Genomic DNA, 13799 nt, shown 5'->3' on the forward strand with positions numbered 1-13799 from the left:
ACTTTGAAAAGAGTCTCATTTAAGAAGTTAATGCCCTCTGCAGTCTATCCGGGCAGAGCCCTGGCAAGAAGTGACAGTTCCCGCAGCCGCTCTGTAGGTTGGGGTCGGGCCCTCTGAAAAGAGGGTGTGCTTGCTAAATGCATGACTCCGAAATAAGTACCCGGGTTCGAGGGGAAATCCAACCCTCGGAAACGTGGTTCCGCCTAGTTCTTTCTAATGTGGGGCGCTAGAAAACGAAAAGGCGGGTGTACCAAACGGAAAGTGGGATGTGGGAAAAAAAAAAAAATCCAGCAGAAAAATATGATAAAATTTGGATCGCACTACATTCTATTTATGCTGAATATTTTACTTTATTGAAGTCATTCGTGAAAATAGCCATATTGGAATGTGAGACTCTTCCATTCAGCTCGTGTTAGGCAAAGATAATGTTCATTTGAGAGATTCTGTCGTCACAGTCGGAGCAAGGAGTGAATTACTCACAGCATCATCGAGTGGAAGGGAGGGGGGAGGTCCCCCCGGACGCTTAGCCGAGTGCCGCCGGACCATGGTAAATGACCATAATCTCTGAGTGTGCCACACCGGCCGGATATTTATTCATGCTAAAGAAATGCAGCTTCTAACTATGTGAAACGACTCCCCCCTGACAGAGTTTAAGTAAATGGTGCCAACCCTCCGATAAAGCAGACTGGCACGTCGTGAAGCGGCAGCTGTCACGTCAACACGCTCCATCGTCGCCCGGCAGCGGCTGAGGGTCTGGGTCCTGTCACACCGCAAAGCATCTCGACTCTTTGGTTTCTCCCGGCATCTTTTTTCTCTGTCTAGTTAAACAACCTAGTCTTAGTAGTTGGACAAAAAGAAAAGAACTATTTCATGATGCTTTCGTTATTTTTAAAAGCACCTGCTTTGGGGAACACAATTGGCAAAAGTTCTTTGAAATACAGTAACCTTTTGAAATGATAATGACATAAAATTGCATTAGGCAGTTTCCCTAAAAAACTCGCACTGAAAATAACGTGTGACACAATTAGCCTGAAGCCCAGCCTGGGATCTTGTCTGGATAAGTTACTTCAGGTGACTGTCTGAAGCTCAGATCCTGCGTCTGTTTCCACGTGCAGGAGTGGCCGTCGTGTGGTGTCCTCCCCGAACCTGTGGGGCTACTGCTGGTCTCTTTGTGAGCACTGGACAGGGAACCACACCAGCTTGCCCTCCATGGCTGACCTTTCCGGATTTCTCACTACTTTAATTTAAACCAGATATTAAAGGTGAAACTACAGTAGGGAAGCACTGGGCTAGTGAGACAATTAGGAAGCGCCAGCTCCGTAATTACCGTGCCACTGTCTCTGGAGGGACATGAAGCTTGTCTTGTCCCTTATTAGGACAGGTTGCTAATCCCCTCGACATTTTCTTCCCCTGGGACTGATAATATTTCACAGATTTTTTTTCTTTTTTTTTGCTTTGTAAACTATTCCTAAAGGGAAGCTTAAACAATAATGCACAGATTATGGAAATGATGCTCACTAAGTAGGGGCGAGACTTCTGGAAAGCCACAGAGCTCTCAGAACCTGTGACCTCCACTAGAGTCTGCAGGCGCATGCTTACTCGTGGAGCAGTAAACGTTTGTTACTATACGTTTTATTGAGACATAAATTAGAGAACTGTAATTGCATGTATGGCAAACAGGAAAGGGATGCGCATTTGTCACAGAAATGAGTGAGACCCGGGCAAGTGCCCCACTGCTCCGTTTGCATCCAAATCCTTCACTGTACACCCAGCGGAAAGACACCCAGAGGGAGCTCCTCTCAGATGAACGTTCTGCAGTGCTCTCTAAATTAAAAATACATATTCTTGATAGTCTTTTTAGAAAGAGAGCTCAGGGAGGTAATTTGTGAAGGGCAGAAGCTAGCCAAAGAAAGGGTGGGTTTCTCCTCCTCGCCAGAGGGAACCGTAGTGACACTTACTGAAGTTAACGCTGAGTGAAGTGTAGGTCCCCTTGGCCGTCTGTGCAATGGGTGGTTTTCAGGGGGAGCTGTTTGCCCCAGACACTCTAGCACATTTGAGCAGTGTTTAAAAAGGACGTACATGAAGCTGGAAAGATGAGCCCTTCAAACTTACATGCGGGTGAAAAGATACTTTTCAGCAGGGAAGAAAGGTATGTGCGAAGCAATCATAATGGCTCTGCGTAGGCCCTGTCCTGTATTTTCACAAACTCTCAGAGGGAAAGACAAGAGAATCTGTGCATGTGAGGCTTCTCCACCCCCCCCTTTTTTTCTGAGCTAGCTAACAAATTAAGAAAACTTGAGTCATCCACCCACCCACCCACCCATCCATTGAGCATTTATACCTTGTGTCCCCAAGCTAGAAACCTGGAATAAGGGTAGGGAATAACAAGAAGACAAATACAGTAAGGAATAGCCCAGAGTTCCAAGCTAATGGGAGAGAGTAACCTGTAATTATTGATACTTTGCTGGGAAAATGTAGCCATTGAGATACATGCACAGGCTCAGAGGAGCCTGGAGGCGACACAGAGGAGGCATGTGACCTTGCTCCAGAAACGGGAAGACGCAAAGCAAAGCAAAGGGAAGGGAACTCCACCACAGGGAGGAACACTTCTTACTTTTTTTTTTTTTTTTTTACCGAGAATAGGTACTATAAACACAGTAACTAGAGCAATAACTGATAAAATACAGGGTTGACGAATCCTAAAACACCCTTTGTATCTTCTGGGAGTCATTTTACTGGAGGTGGCACCAAGGTGCTGTCCCTGCCCAGCAGCTCTGGTTTCCAAAGAGCCTCTGCCCTCCGGCGTGTGGTGGGCAAGAAGACCCCTGGAGTGGTCTGCCGGGGCACCTGTTGCGTGAGCATAACCCAGCCCCGCAGGAACGACCGTGTAGGAGGCTATTATGGTCTGATGGACCTCGCTTGAGTTTGTGAACTTTTCAAAGGGAAATAATTATACATTCTACTCTCTTGCCAAGCAGCTTTAAGAACTTGAAGTTATGTCATTGAAAGTCAGTCATTAGCTAAAAGATAAAGAACGTTTGTACAAGATCGACTCTCGAATGTGTAAGAAAGCTGTTCTCTTGCAGGCCTCTCTCGAAGGGCTTGCTATGGAAGGAGAGCAGCATCGGGAGCCGTGGGCTGCGCCTCTGCTGGGCTCTGGCGTCCGGCCTGGCTCTGGAATTGAGCGAACCCCTCGCTCTGCCTCCCGACGCTGTTTCTTCGTCTCCAACTTCTCTCATCCCACCTCATGTTTCCAGTGGAGATAATCCCACTATCCTAATGCATACGATTATCGTGCGGATTATATGAAAAACATAGGTGAAGTGTTTAGACGAACGTTGGCACATTCTAAAATATTCAGAAAATTTCTAGCAATTCCTGTATTTCAAGACAGTGCATATTATAAGTCTGAATATATTTTTGGCCACCTGCTTTGGCCCTGAACCAGAAGGCTTGGTTCTGCAGGGAGCCTTGCTGAATGTATTCCACTCTGGACCATCACCCACCCCAAAGCGTGTGATGTCCTCATGACTGGAGGCCGCCTTACTTGGTGTGGAAGGGACTCACCTTCTGCACTCGGTTTAGGGTCAGCGTACGAACACTGCCAGTTGCTTCAATTTGAAATAAACGTCACTGAAAGTCCTGCCTGTCACAAGGCCTCGAGAACCCCTTGTCATAGCCAACGCATGAGTAAATGAGTGGTCTGTCCAAAGGCCCAGGCACCGTGATGGTTTCCACGCCCTCATGAGCGCCCTCCCGCAGGATGTCAGCAGTGCCCGAGCAGCTGGCGCGCCCACCACGAGCAGGAAACGGTGCCTTCCACGCGCTCCCGTGGTTCCGGTCAAGTTGCGAAACTTTAAGGGGAAAAGAAAGAGATAAGAACCAATTCGGTTTGTAGAAATACCTCCCAGGATTTGTGGAGACCCTGAGAGTTTTGTGGCTCCGAGTTGTGTTTTGCAGCCATCCATCCATGGCAGGGCTCCGCTGTGAGCTATACTAACACGTCACGAAGGACGGTGCTCGCGTGACGGATGGGCACAGGGCGTCCGCTGAGCATCACGCCTCCCGTGATGCATGGCTCCAGACCACGGCGCGCGTGTAAAGGCGCTTTTAGCAACTAGACAGCTTTAAACTTCAAATTTTCTCAAAAGTAAGGTCTTTCCAGTCAAAGAAAAAAGCAAGATGATGGAATCTGATGTTGTGTGAAGTGTCACTGAACTCTGAGGGCCGGGGTGCGTGTCTCTTCCTTCTGGCTTTCAGCTCACCAGGTGGAAATAATTGGCAGGTTCTTCTTCACTGTCTCCTCTAGGAGAGCCGAAGCCCAGGGAACTGAACAAACACGAGCAATTGTCAACCCATCTGTCTTGCCCATCAGCCTCCCCTTCCCGCACTGCGAGAGGAGCGCATCCCTGTCCCAAAGAGCTGGGCCGCCGAGGATGCTGTGATAGGCTTTGGCTGAACCCAGGAGGGAGTATTTTTGTTTTCTTTGTTCTAAGGAACTCTCCCAGTGAAATTCAGAACAAAAGAACAGATAAAAAGTAGATCAACTCCCTCACTCATGGCTCACAAATTCAACACAGGCACGCAGGAGAAAACTCACTGTTTCTGTCGTTTGTCTCCGTAAAGGAAGCGTCTCAGCAAATGAGCAGAAACGTGAGAGGTGGAGGACATCCTGGCTGCTCGGCCCAGCAGCGGGCGGGAGCCGTTGTCATGGTTCCATCATCCTTCCCGTTTTAGTGATGTGTTTGTATGATGGTGAGGTTGCTTATGAGAATGTACCCATTTTGTTTAAAAACCACTTGCTTTTGGGGGCAAGAAAATCACTATCAATTAAGAAAGCAGGTGCAGAGAGAATGTCTCCTCCTCCTCCACCTCCTTTTCTGAATCCTACTGCAGTAAACAGAACAAAATGAGAAATCTCCCTACTGTTTGTGTAATAGACCCCAACAGGAACAGCGAGAGACAATTACATTTCGAGTGGCTTCTTCTGTTTTCCTTGACTAAGTGAATTAAAGGGACGGACGGTGGCAGAGTTTCTGCCATGTGGAGAGAAACATCTGGGCATGAAGAATTAACACCATCTCCCCTCCCATTATCTTGCCTCTAGTTTTTTTACTCCAATAGAGTCTCACTCTCAAATTACTATAGATTTTTGGTGTCCACCTCCCGGTCCTCCCTGATTGCAAAGGGCAGAACATCCTGTTTCCACCAAACAGAACCATTTACCATCTCAAAAAGAAGCCCTGGGGTTCTCTACTCCGATAACAGCTGCTTCGCTATATAACATTACACCATGCATCACCCAGTGCTCCCAGACTGTCAGCTGAACCGTGTGAGAGGCAGGCCTGGTGAGAGCCATGCGGGCTATTTCAGGAGTTGTTAGAAGACTCCCCCAAATGTAGTCCACTTCTCGAGAGAACATTCATGTATCATTTAATTCTTTAATTCTTTCTTACACATTTATAGTACCCATTTTTAAGTTAGTCTCAATGATAACAGCTGCCATTTGTATAAGGACATTCTGTGCTTCTAACTATGAATATGTGGGCATTATATTCTCACCAAAACACTAAGAAATAGGAGCAGTTACTGAGGCTTACGGAGATCGAGTCAATTTCCCAAGGTCACCAAACTGGTCACAGTGACAGAGCTGAGATTCTAAGGCAGGTTAAGAGAATGTCAAATCCCATCTTTGTTATACTATCCGACTTTCTAATTAAATAACTAATATTTCGCCTGGCCAGTATGGCTCAGTGGATTCAGTGTCGACCCATGGACTGAGAGGTCCCAGTTCATTTCTGGTCAAGGCACATGCCCAGGTTGTAAGCTCAATCCATAGTAGGGGGCATGCAGGAGGCAACCAATTGATGTTTCTCTCTCACGTTAATGTTTCCGTCTCTTTCTCCCTTCCTCTCTCTGTAAAAAAAAAAAAATCAATAAAAATTTTTTAAAAATTTTAATGAGGAATATTTTGAGTGACCATTTGTCTTGGTTTATTTGGACCGTCCAGATGTAGTTATAAAGGGACCAGTGTAGTTATAAACAGTGCCTCCTTTTGTTATTAGATAAATACATGGTTGGTCTTTCTCTGTTGCTAGTGGGAGCTGGGTCCTTACTGTATCTTGAGAAAAAGATTTTTCTGAGACTGGTACGGGAGGATGAGTGATTTTTATTTGTGTAGAGTTATATTTCTCAGTTTCTAAAGTCCCATTTCCCTTAATCCAGTCCTGTAAGAGGTACAGCTGGGGGTTCAGCAAAACTAGAAGCAAAATCAGTGTCCAGAGTTTCTGTTCCATGGTGGAGCTGGTTCAGTGTGGCACTAGGCTAGTTACAGTCCATCAGTCCATTGTGTGGGGTCCACATGGCTGTGGGCCATGCGGGGAAATGCAGGAGCATGAGAGCCCTGCAGGCCGTGAGTCAAGTGCAAGCAAGAGAGCAACTCCTTTGGTTAGGAGCTTAAGTATCTGAAATCTTCCCACGCCTGCAGTGGCCACGCCCACTCTGGCCAATGACGTGTTCCCAGGTGTGATTGACAGGCAAGTACCTTCCCCATTTCACCCAGACTTGAATGGGCTGGTGTCTGTTCTTCCCTTGTCCAGTCCCTTCCCCCAGAGAGCACAGGGAATAGACCTGGGAGGTGTTAAATTGCAGCTTTCTGGCAAAGCTGCACAAATGACATGGTTATATCATTTGGCCTTCTCTTTGCTCCTAGGTATGAAAATAACTAGGTTTATTACAACATTATCACTTTCACGCCCAAAATTTCACTTCGGACAATAAATTATATGCTCCCCTAACTAGTAGCATGTTCTGTGCTGCGAGATCTTATTTCTGCTGATTCTGTGTATTCTCAACTGCCTCTGGGGGAAGGGAGACAAAGAAGAAAGGAAGGGAGGAGGCCGATTCTTTGGAAGTCTCTGTGGAAAAATGGTCTGCTAACTTGACCATGTGCGTATTGGCTATTGGTGCATCATCATCGGAGAAATTTCTACTCATCCTTTACCTCTTTTTCAGTTGAGAATTTTGTCTTTTTATTATTGGGTTGAAATAGTTTTTTTTTTTATGTCCTAGATACAAGTACCTTATCAGATGTATGGTTTGCAAAACTGTTCTCCCAATCTGTGGATTGCCTTTGCATTTTCTTGATGGTATCCTTTGAGGCACAAAGTTTTGAAGTTTGCCTTGGTTCACCACCTTCCACTACTAAGGAGCCTTGTGATTACATTTGGCCCAGCTGCTTAATCCAGGCTCACTCACACTCCTTGTGTTTTAAGGGCAGGTAAGTAGCCACCTTAATCCATCTGCAACCTTACCATGGAACTGACCATAGTTACCAGTGTGGCATAAGAAGATGGACCTACAGGAGGGGTCGTTGTCTGCCTACCACAGCAATCAGATGGACCTTCTAGAAGCCATTGTTTGTTGCAGATCTGAGGCAGGGGGCTTCACACTGGGCCAGCTGGTGTGGTTGCAGAACAGTTGTTTGGAGCAGGGTAGCTCTCTAGCCTCCCCTGACCTTCCTCCAACAGGATTTTATTCCCTCTAATTGAACTTAATCATATTATGACAAAGACAAAGACAGCAATGTGACTATACTGACTGTCCTTAGTTGAGTATGGGGTAAGGCACATATTCAAAGGATGGAGGGAGACGCACAGGTCATACAGAGGAGGCAGGGCCTATGAAAATGTCGTTGGGGGAATCACAGCTCAGAGAGCTCCCACCATCGGAAAAAGACCCAGAGATGACAAAAAGGGCTTTTAAAGCTGAGATTTGCTCCGGTAGGTGAGCCAAGAAAGGGCAAACGTGTTACTTGGTGTGAATTCCATGAAATTAATAAACGAGGGGGGAAAGATGACATTGAACAGCTTCATTAACCTATACAGTATTTTGAGCATGGCTTTCAACTGGGAAGAAGTGAGCTGGAAAGGGGACTTGGATGATAACACCCTTGCTCTAAGTGAATTCAAGTCTCCAGGCAAAGGCAAACCCCTCCCATGATCCTGAAAGGACTTGACAGATGTAATCAAAGACATTATCGAGAAATCATGGAGCTTGGGAGAGGCATCAGGAGACCACAGCGAGGAAGTGTCCTTGTATTTGGAATAGGGAGAAGCAGGTGGCCTCCTGAGGGATGTCATTTGGTGAAGAGTAAACACCCAGGTGTCTGATGACAGACTCAGGTTCAGATATCAGCTCTTGGTCACCCCCTGAAGGAGCTTGGGCAAGTCACTTAACCTCTTTGGTCTAATTTGTCATCTGGAAATGGCCATGCATTTATTAACTACCTCTTGGGAGTATTGTAAGAATTAATTGAAGTACTAATGTAAATCAGCCTAGGGATCAGCATGTAGTGAGGTTTCAATAAATATTAACAACAGCATTTACCACTACTAATGATAATAATTGTAAAAACCAGTGGGTCCAGGAACCTTAAACCAGTGTTTCTCAGAGAGTGATTTTCTCTCTCCTCTGCAGCTACCCTTATTGATTTCTTTGCAAAACTCCTCGGAAAAGTTTTTCGTGCTTATTTATCTCCCTTTCTTCACCTTCCACTCTCAAATCCACATCAGGTTTTTTATTTTTTTAAATAACAGCTTTATTGAGACATATTTCACATAACATAAATTCACTCTAAGTGTACAAGTCCATGTTTTTTTGTGCATTCACACAATTGTGCAACCATCACCACTATCTGATTCTGGAATAGACGCATCATCTCCGAGAGAAACCACATGCCCTTTAGCAGACACTCCCCACTCCCCCAGCAACTGCTAATTTATATCCTGTCTCTATGAATTTGCTTGTTCTAGACATTTCAAATAAATGGAATCAGACAATATCTGGCCTCTAGTGTCTCACTTCTTTTACTTAGCATAATTCACATAGCACGATTCTTTCGCTGAGCAGTGCCGCGTTCCCTTTAATGGCCAAATCACGTTGTCTGGTTATACCACATTTTATTTTTCCATTCATTATTGATGGACACTTGGATTGTTTCCCTTGTTTGGCTATTATGAATAATGCTGCTATAAATATTCATGCACAAGTTTTTCTGTGGTCATGTTTTCATATCTCTTGCATATATACTTAGGATGGAATTCTGGGTCATACAGTAGCTGTATGTTTAACTTTCTGAGAAACAGCTAAACCATTTTCCAAAGTAGCTGCACCGTTTTGCATCTCCACCAGCAATGTACGAGGGTTCTAATCCCCACATCCTCGCCAGCACTTGCGGTTGTCTTGTGTCTTTGTTTATTTGAATAGTCATGCTAGTGAGTGTACAGTGATATCTCAGTGCGGTTTTGGTTTGCATTTCATTAATGATTAGTGGTGCCGAGAATCTTTCATGTGCTTTTCAGCTAGTTTTTATTCCCCCAAATTTCACCGAAACCAACTCTAGCTTTCAACAATGGTAACCCTGTTGATTACACCCTTCTCGAAATTCTTGTTCTGAGCCTTTGAGCTTACCCACTGTACCCTTAACCTGGTCCTACTTCTTCTCTTCCCAAATTACAAAGGGTGAAGTGTCTCAATCGTGAATGTTTAGCTCTGCCAGCTATGTTTTTCTTCATGACACTTATTTCCACCTGAAATTAGATCATAGGTTTCTTCATATACTTGTTTGTGTTCTGGATGGCCCATTGGATTGCAGCCTTGTGGGGGGAGAGGCTCCGTCTCGCTCCTCACTCCCCCTCTGGTTCCTAGACTAGCACCTGGTAATAGATGTGTTTCTATAAATAAATGTATGTATTAGAGAAAAAGTCAATGGAGGTTATGTGACTAAAGACCAGGGGGCTCCATGACTAAGTTTCTAGATTGCTAATTGAACCAACTTCGCCAAGTCTCCTTCATCTGCTCCTTTAAGATACTTGAATATGCTAATGAGCACTGTGAAATTTATTTGACCACAAAAACGTTTTGGTGTGAAAGGTATCATAGATTTTTTCAAAAAGACTCTTTCAACGCCAGCAGTTAAACTGCTTGAAACCCTCCAAGTATTTAAACCCTCACAAAATCCCACAGTGTTGTAGTAATGAGAGGTTATGTTAGCAGGTGGAAAAGTAAGCTGTGATCACCAAGGTGCAATATGAAGTGACCAAGAATAAGTTATGTCAGAGTCTCCCCATCTGTGCTGTTCACGGGCCTGATGGGCGATGTTTGCGCGGAAGGCTGTGGCGGGGGTGGTCCTTCACGGCCGCGAGGTTCAGAGCGGCCTTCTCGTGACCCCTCCCTTCTGAGAGGTGGTCAGCACGACATGGTCAGGCTGGGCTGAGATCCAGGCCCAAGGGGGATCACCTGGCCGTAAGCTGGTTCCTGCCATCAGTGTCACGGTGAGCTGCAGTGATCAGGAGTGGCATTTCCAGGGCTGAGTGGTAACAGCCGACAGAAACCGCCCTGAACCTCAGACCCAGGGAGCGAGGTAAAGAATAGAAGGCATGGGATGGGCCTGGTCCCAGGAGGTTCCCCTGGTGCAAGTTCGCCGCCGGCTGTATGTCACTGATGCGCAGCAACAGACACACCCGAGACAGGACACGGGCGATGACGAGTGTGGGAAGCCAGGGAAGCGTTCAGCAAGAGGTCCCTGATAACTCAATAGGGCAAGCAAAACAGTGAGTGACCTTGGTGCCCACATGAGCACATTGGGCAGGAGAGGGCTCGGGAACCGGTGGCTCTCTAGTATGGTCCTCTTAAGTATCTTTCCTGCTGGCGTGGGAACCCCCTCTGAAGGTGATATGGCTGCAGCTACAGGCTGAGCACGGCCCGTGTGCTAAGTAGCATAATCAGTACATGCTTAGCAGATCTGGTCCTCTTACCACTCGGTGAGACAAATCTGTTCTAATCCTCATCCAGATGAGGATGCTGAGGCACAGGCCTTGTGAAGCAAGGCCACACAGCTGGGCCGTGGTAGGTCCAGAATTTGCATTGAGCAGTTTGGCTGCAGAACCCTGATCTGAAACCTGATGCGGGGAGATGGCAGATGAATGGAAGAGAGAGAGGGAGGGGGGAGTGAGGGAAGTGGGAAGGAGAGAGAAAAGGAGGAAAGGACAGCAGCAGGTTTGGGAAGTCAAGACTGCAGGTGTTTTTTCCTGGACTTGTTTCTAAGTCTACCAGCCTGTGGACATCAATAGATTTCACCCTGGGCTCTTCCTGCCCGGCTTTCTCCTAAGGATTTGGTTCCATGGGTAATGTGTGTGTGTGTGTGTGTGTGTGTGTGTTCTTCTCTGTTTGCTTTTACTCTCTCTCTCCTACATCACATAGCCTTTGTGACCTAAGTGTACACTCGTCCCAGTTGCTGAGGAATCCATGACTGGCTTTGTCACTGGAGAATGTTCCGGCGGAACCGTGTTTGGGAAGCGTGTTTGGGAACCGTGCTGCAGGTGGACGGAAGCTCCTCACTGCTCTGTTCCCTGCCTTCACTGGAATACCATGTGTCTGTCCTCCTCATGCGCAAAGCTGCGGGGACACGGAATCTCTCCTTCTCCGGAGGCCCCTTGGAGGTGGAGCCTGAGCGCAGTAATCAAGCCTGATCAGGGACGAGTTGGATTCTGTGTCTGCCTCTCCACACTTGGGCTTCTCATTGTCACCTCCCCCCCACATCTGTAATGAACGTGTGCACATAGCTCAAGGGCAGCGGCGAAGTTTAACTTCGGCCGAGGTACAATGGAGGCTATTTGGAAAGTAAAACTTCCAAATGGCAGTTTAGCCTTGAAGCCTGTATTGAATTAGACGTGCGGTGTGCCTGAGTCACCATCCCTGTGTAATAGCACTGCTATGTATATTACCTGGGTGCTTCTGCAGACTGAAGAGATGGGCTGTGGAGAAGATTAACAGCACAGAGTCGGGGTGCGTGCTGATGACAAGGGGGGTGCGAACCAGACCACCTGGCTTCCTGTGCTGACTCCAGCCCTCCCTGCGGGCCCTGACCTCTAGCACTTGCCTGGCAGATTTATGCAGAGCATTCCGCGAGATCAATGCCCAGCACAGCACTTCCTTATCATCATAATGAAAAGTTGAATACATGAGAATTATTTATGTCATTATTATGCGATCGCTGTTTGAAGCCCGGGTGCTGTCATCTGGCCGCGTGCTCCGCCATTCTTTCCCTCATTTGCTCTTCACCGATGCAGTTCTGTTTTAGCCAATTTTTATTTCTTGTCAGTTTCAGAGGCACTGTGGTCACCTTTTAAGACATGCTGTCATTTCAAAGCCCTGGCTAAATGCAACCAAGACTGACAACTATGAATAATCCCGGAGAGCCCCTGAAACGCTGGCATTTCACTCAGACTCTCCGACGTGCCACCCGTCATTCTTGCTTGTTCTGTGCCTCTATTCTCCGTAGATTTCAGACCCAGTTATTGAAGGTGAACGGCATCTTCCTCGGGAAGATAATCCAGCAGGAACCGGTGTGGAGTAATTGGGCTTCATGAGAGCTTCACTGTCAAGTGCGAACATATATGGGGAGATAATCACACTTTCTTTTTTCTTTTTTGTGTATTTTCAGCACGTCCACATCCACGTTCTTCCCAGGAAGGCCGGAGACTTTCACAGGAATGACAGCGTCTATGACGAGGTAAGTCTGCTCTCTGGTCTCAGTGCTCAGCCCCAGGGGCTGGCCATGTGATGAAATCCTCCCGAACAGGGGTGCCACAGAGATGGTCTTGACTGGGATTCCAGCCAATGTACTTGGGAAGTGGCAAGAGGTGAGGTAGCCCAGAATGGCCATTGTGGGAACTGGAGACAAATGAATTTATAATGATTTCTTTTTCAAATGAAGCTGGGCAAAGCATAAATGTCCTTGTGATTTCTGCTTGTCATTTACCAGAATAATAACTGTTTGCATGGAGCCATGACCCAATGTCTTCATAGGAGAAAATCTACACGACAACCAATGGAAATTAAGTGGATTATTTTAATCAAATGCTGCATTTAAATTTTAAAGTACTTTGGAATGCAGCTTGTCTCTCTAAATAACATTTAATCAAAGTCAAACTTTGACGTATCAGTAGCAAAAACTAGGTTGGTTTGAATGATATAAGTGTAACCCGTACATTATCCACACTTTAACAGTTAACTGATTTCTGGATATTCCCATTCAAAGCTATAAATGTGAAACCACTACAAAGATCAACCAGCAAGAGCCAGGAGATCACGGGAGCACCTTCAGGTGTCTGTCGTACTGTTTGGGGCTGTAGACTTGCTACCCGATGGTACATGATGGGTCAGACTGATATAAAATATAAATTCAGATGAACTACTAGTTAGCCAGTGAAGGGAAAAGATGTTCCCCACATGTAACAGCAAACCAGAGGGCAGCGCACCCTGGAGTGCTTGGTCCAAAAAGGCTCTGAGGCTCTTTGTGGATGTAGCAAGGGAACGTGCTGCGACTGATGAGCGGTGTCTGCTGTGGTATCCAATAGGGGGAGTCTCCATGTTAGCCGTCCATTCTCGCTGCTGCTCTAACCCTGTGAGAGTTTCTCAAGTACTCAGTTTCCATGGGTACTGTTGTATTTGTAAGGTTTCTTTGTAATAACTGGGCATTAAAATGGCTCCTGGCATTCACTGGATCCTTTGAGGTGATTGGTTTCATGATTTTGGGGTATCCCTCCCTGTTCTCCAAGGGCTGGAATAGACCTGTGTGGGGTGAAAATGCTGTAGTCATTGGTCACCAAGTGCTGGGTAGTGGACCAGTTGCTGCAAATCTTCATTCCAAAGAGGTCTCCAACTGATTCTGATCTAGTGGATTACTGAGGCACTGAGGAGTCAGCAGTTATGTGGGCCTGAGAAGGTTTCCAGGA

General features: G+C 46.4%; 1 protein-coding gene across 1 annotated transcript in view; it reads left to right on the plus strand.

The window, feature by feature from the left end:
- Positions 1-13799, plus strand: part of FHIT (fragile histidine triad diadenosine triphosphatase) — an 841628-nt gene that overhangs the window by 635812 nt on the left and 192017 nt on the right. Inside the window, exon 5 of the mRNA XM_036267258.1 lies at positions 12506-12574. Within this exon, the coding sequence (XP_036123151.1) occupies positions 12506-12574 (69 nt within the window). The remainder of the gene's footprint in view (positions 1-12505; positions 12575-13799) is intronic.

The sequence above is a fragment of the Molossus molossus genome, unplaced genomic scaffold (genome assembly GCF_014108415.1).
Source record: "Molossus molossus isolate mMolMol1 unplaced genomic scaffold, mMolMol1.p scaffold_m16_p_18, whole genome shotgun sequence".
NCBI lineage: Eukaryota > Metazoa > Chordata > Mammalia > Chiroptera > Molossidae > Molossus > Molossus molossus.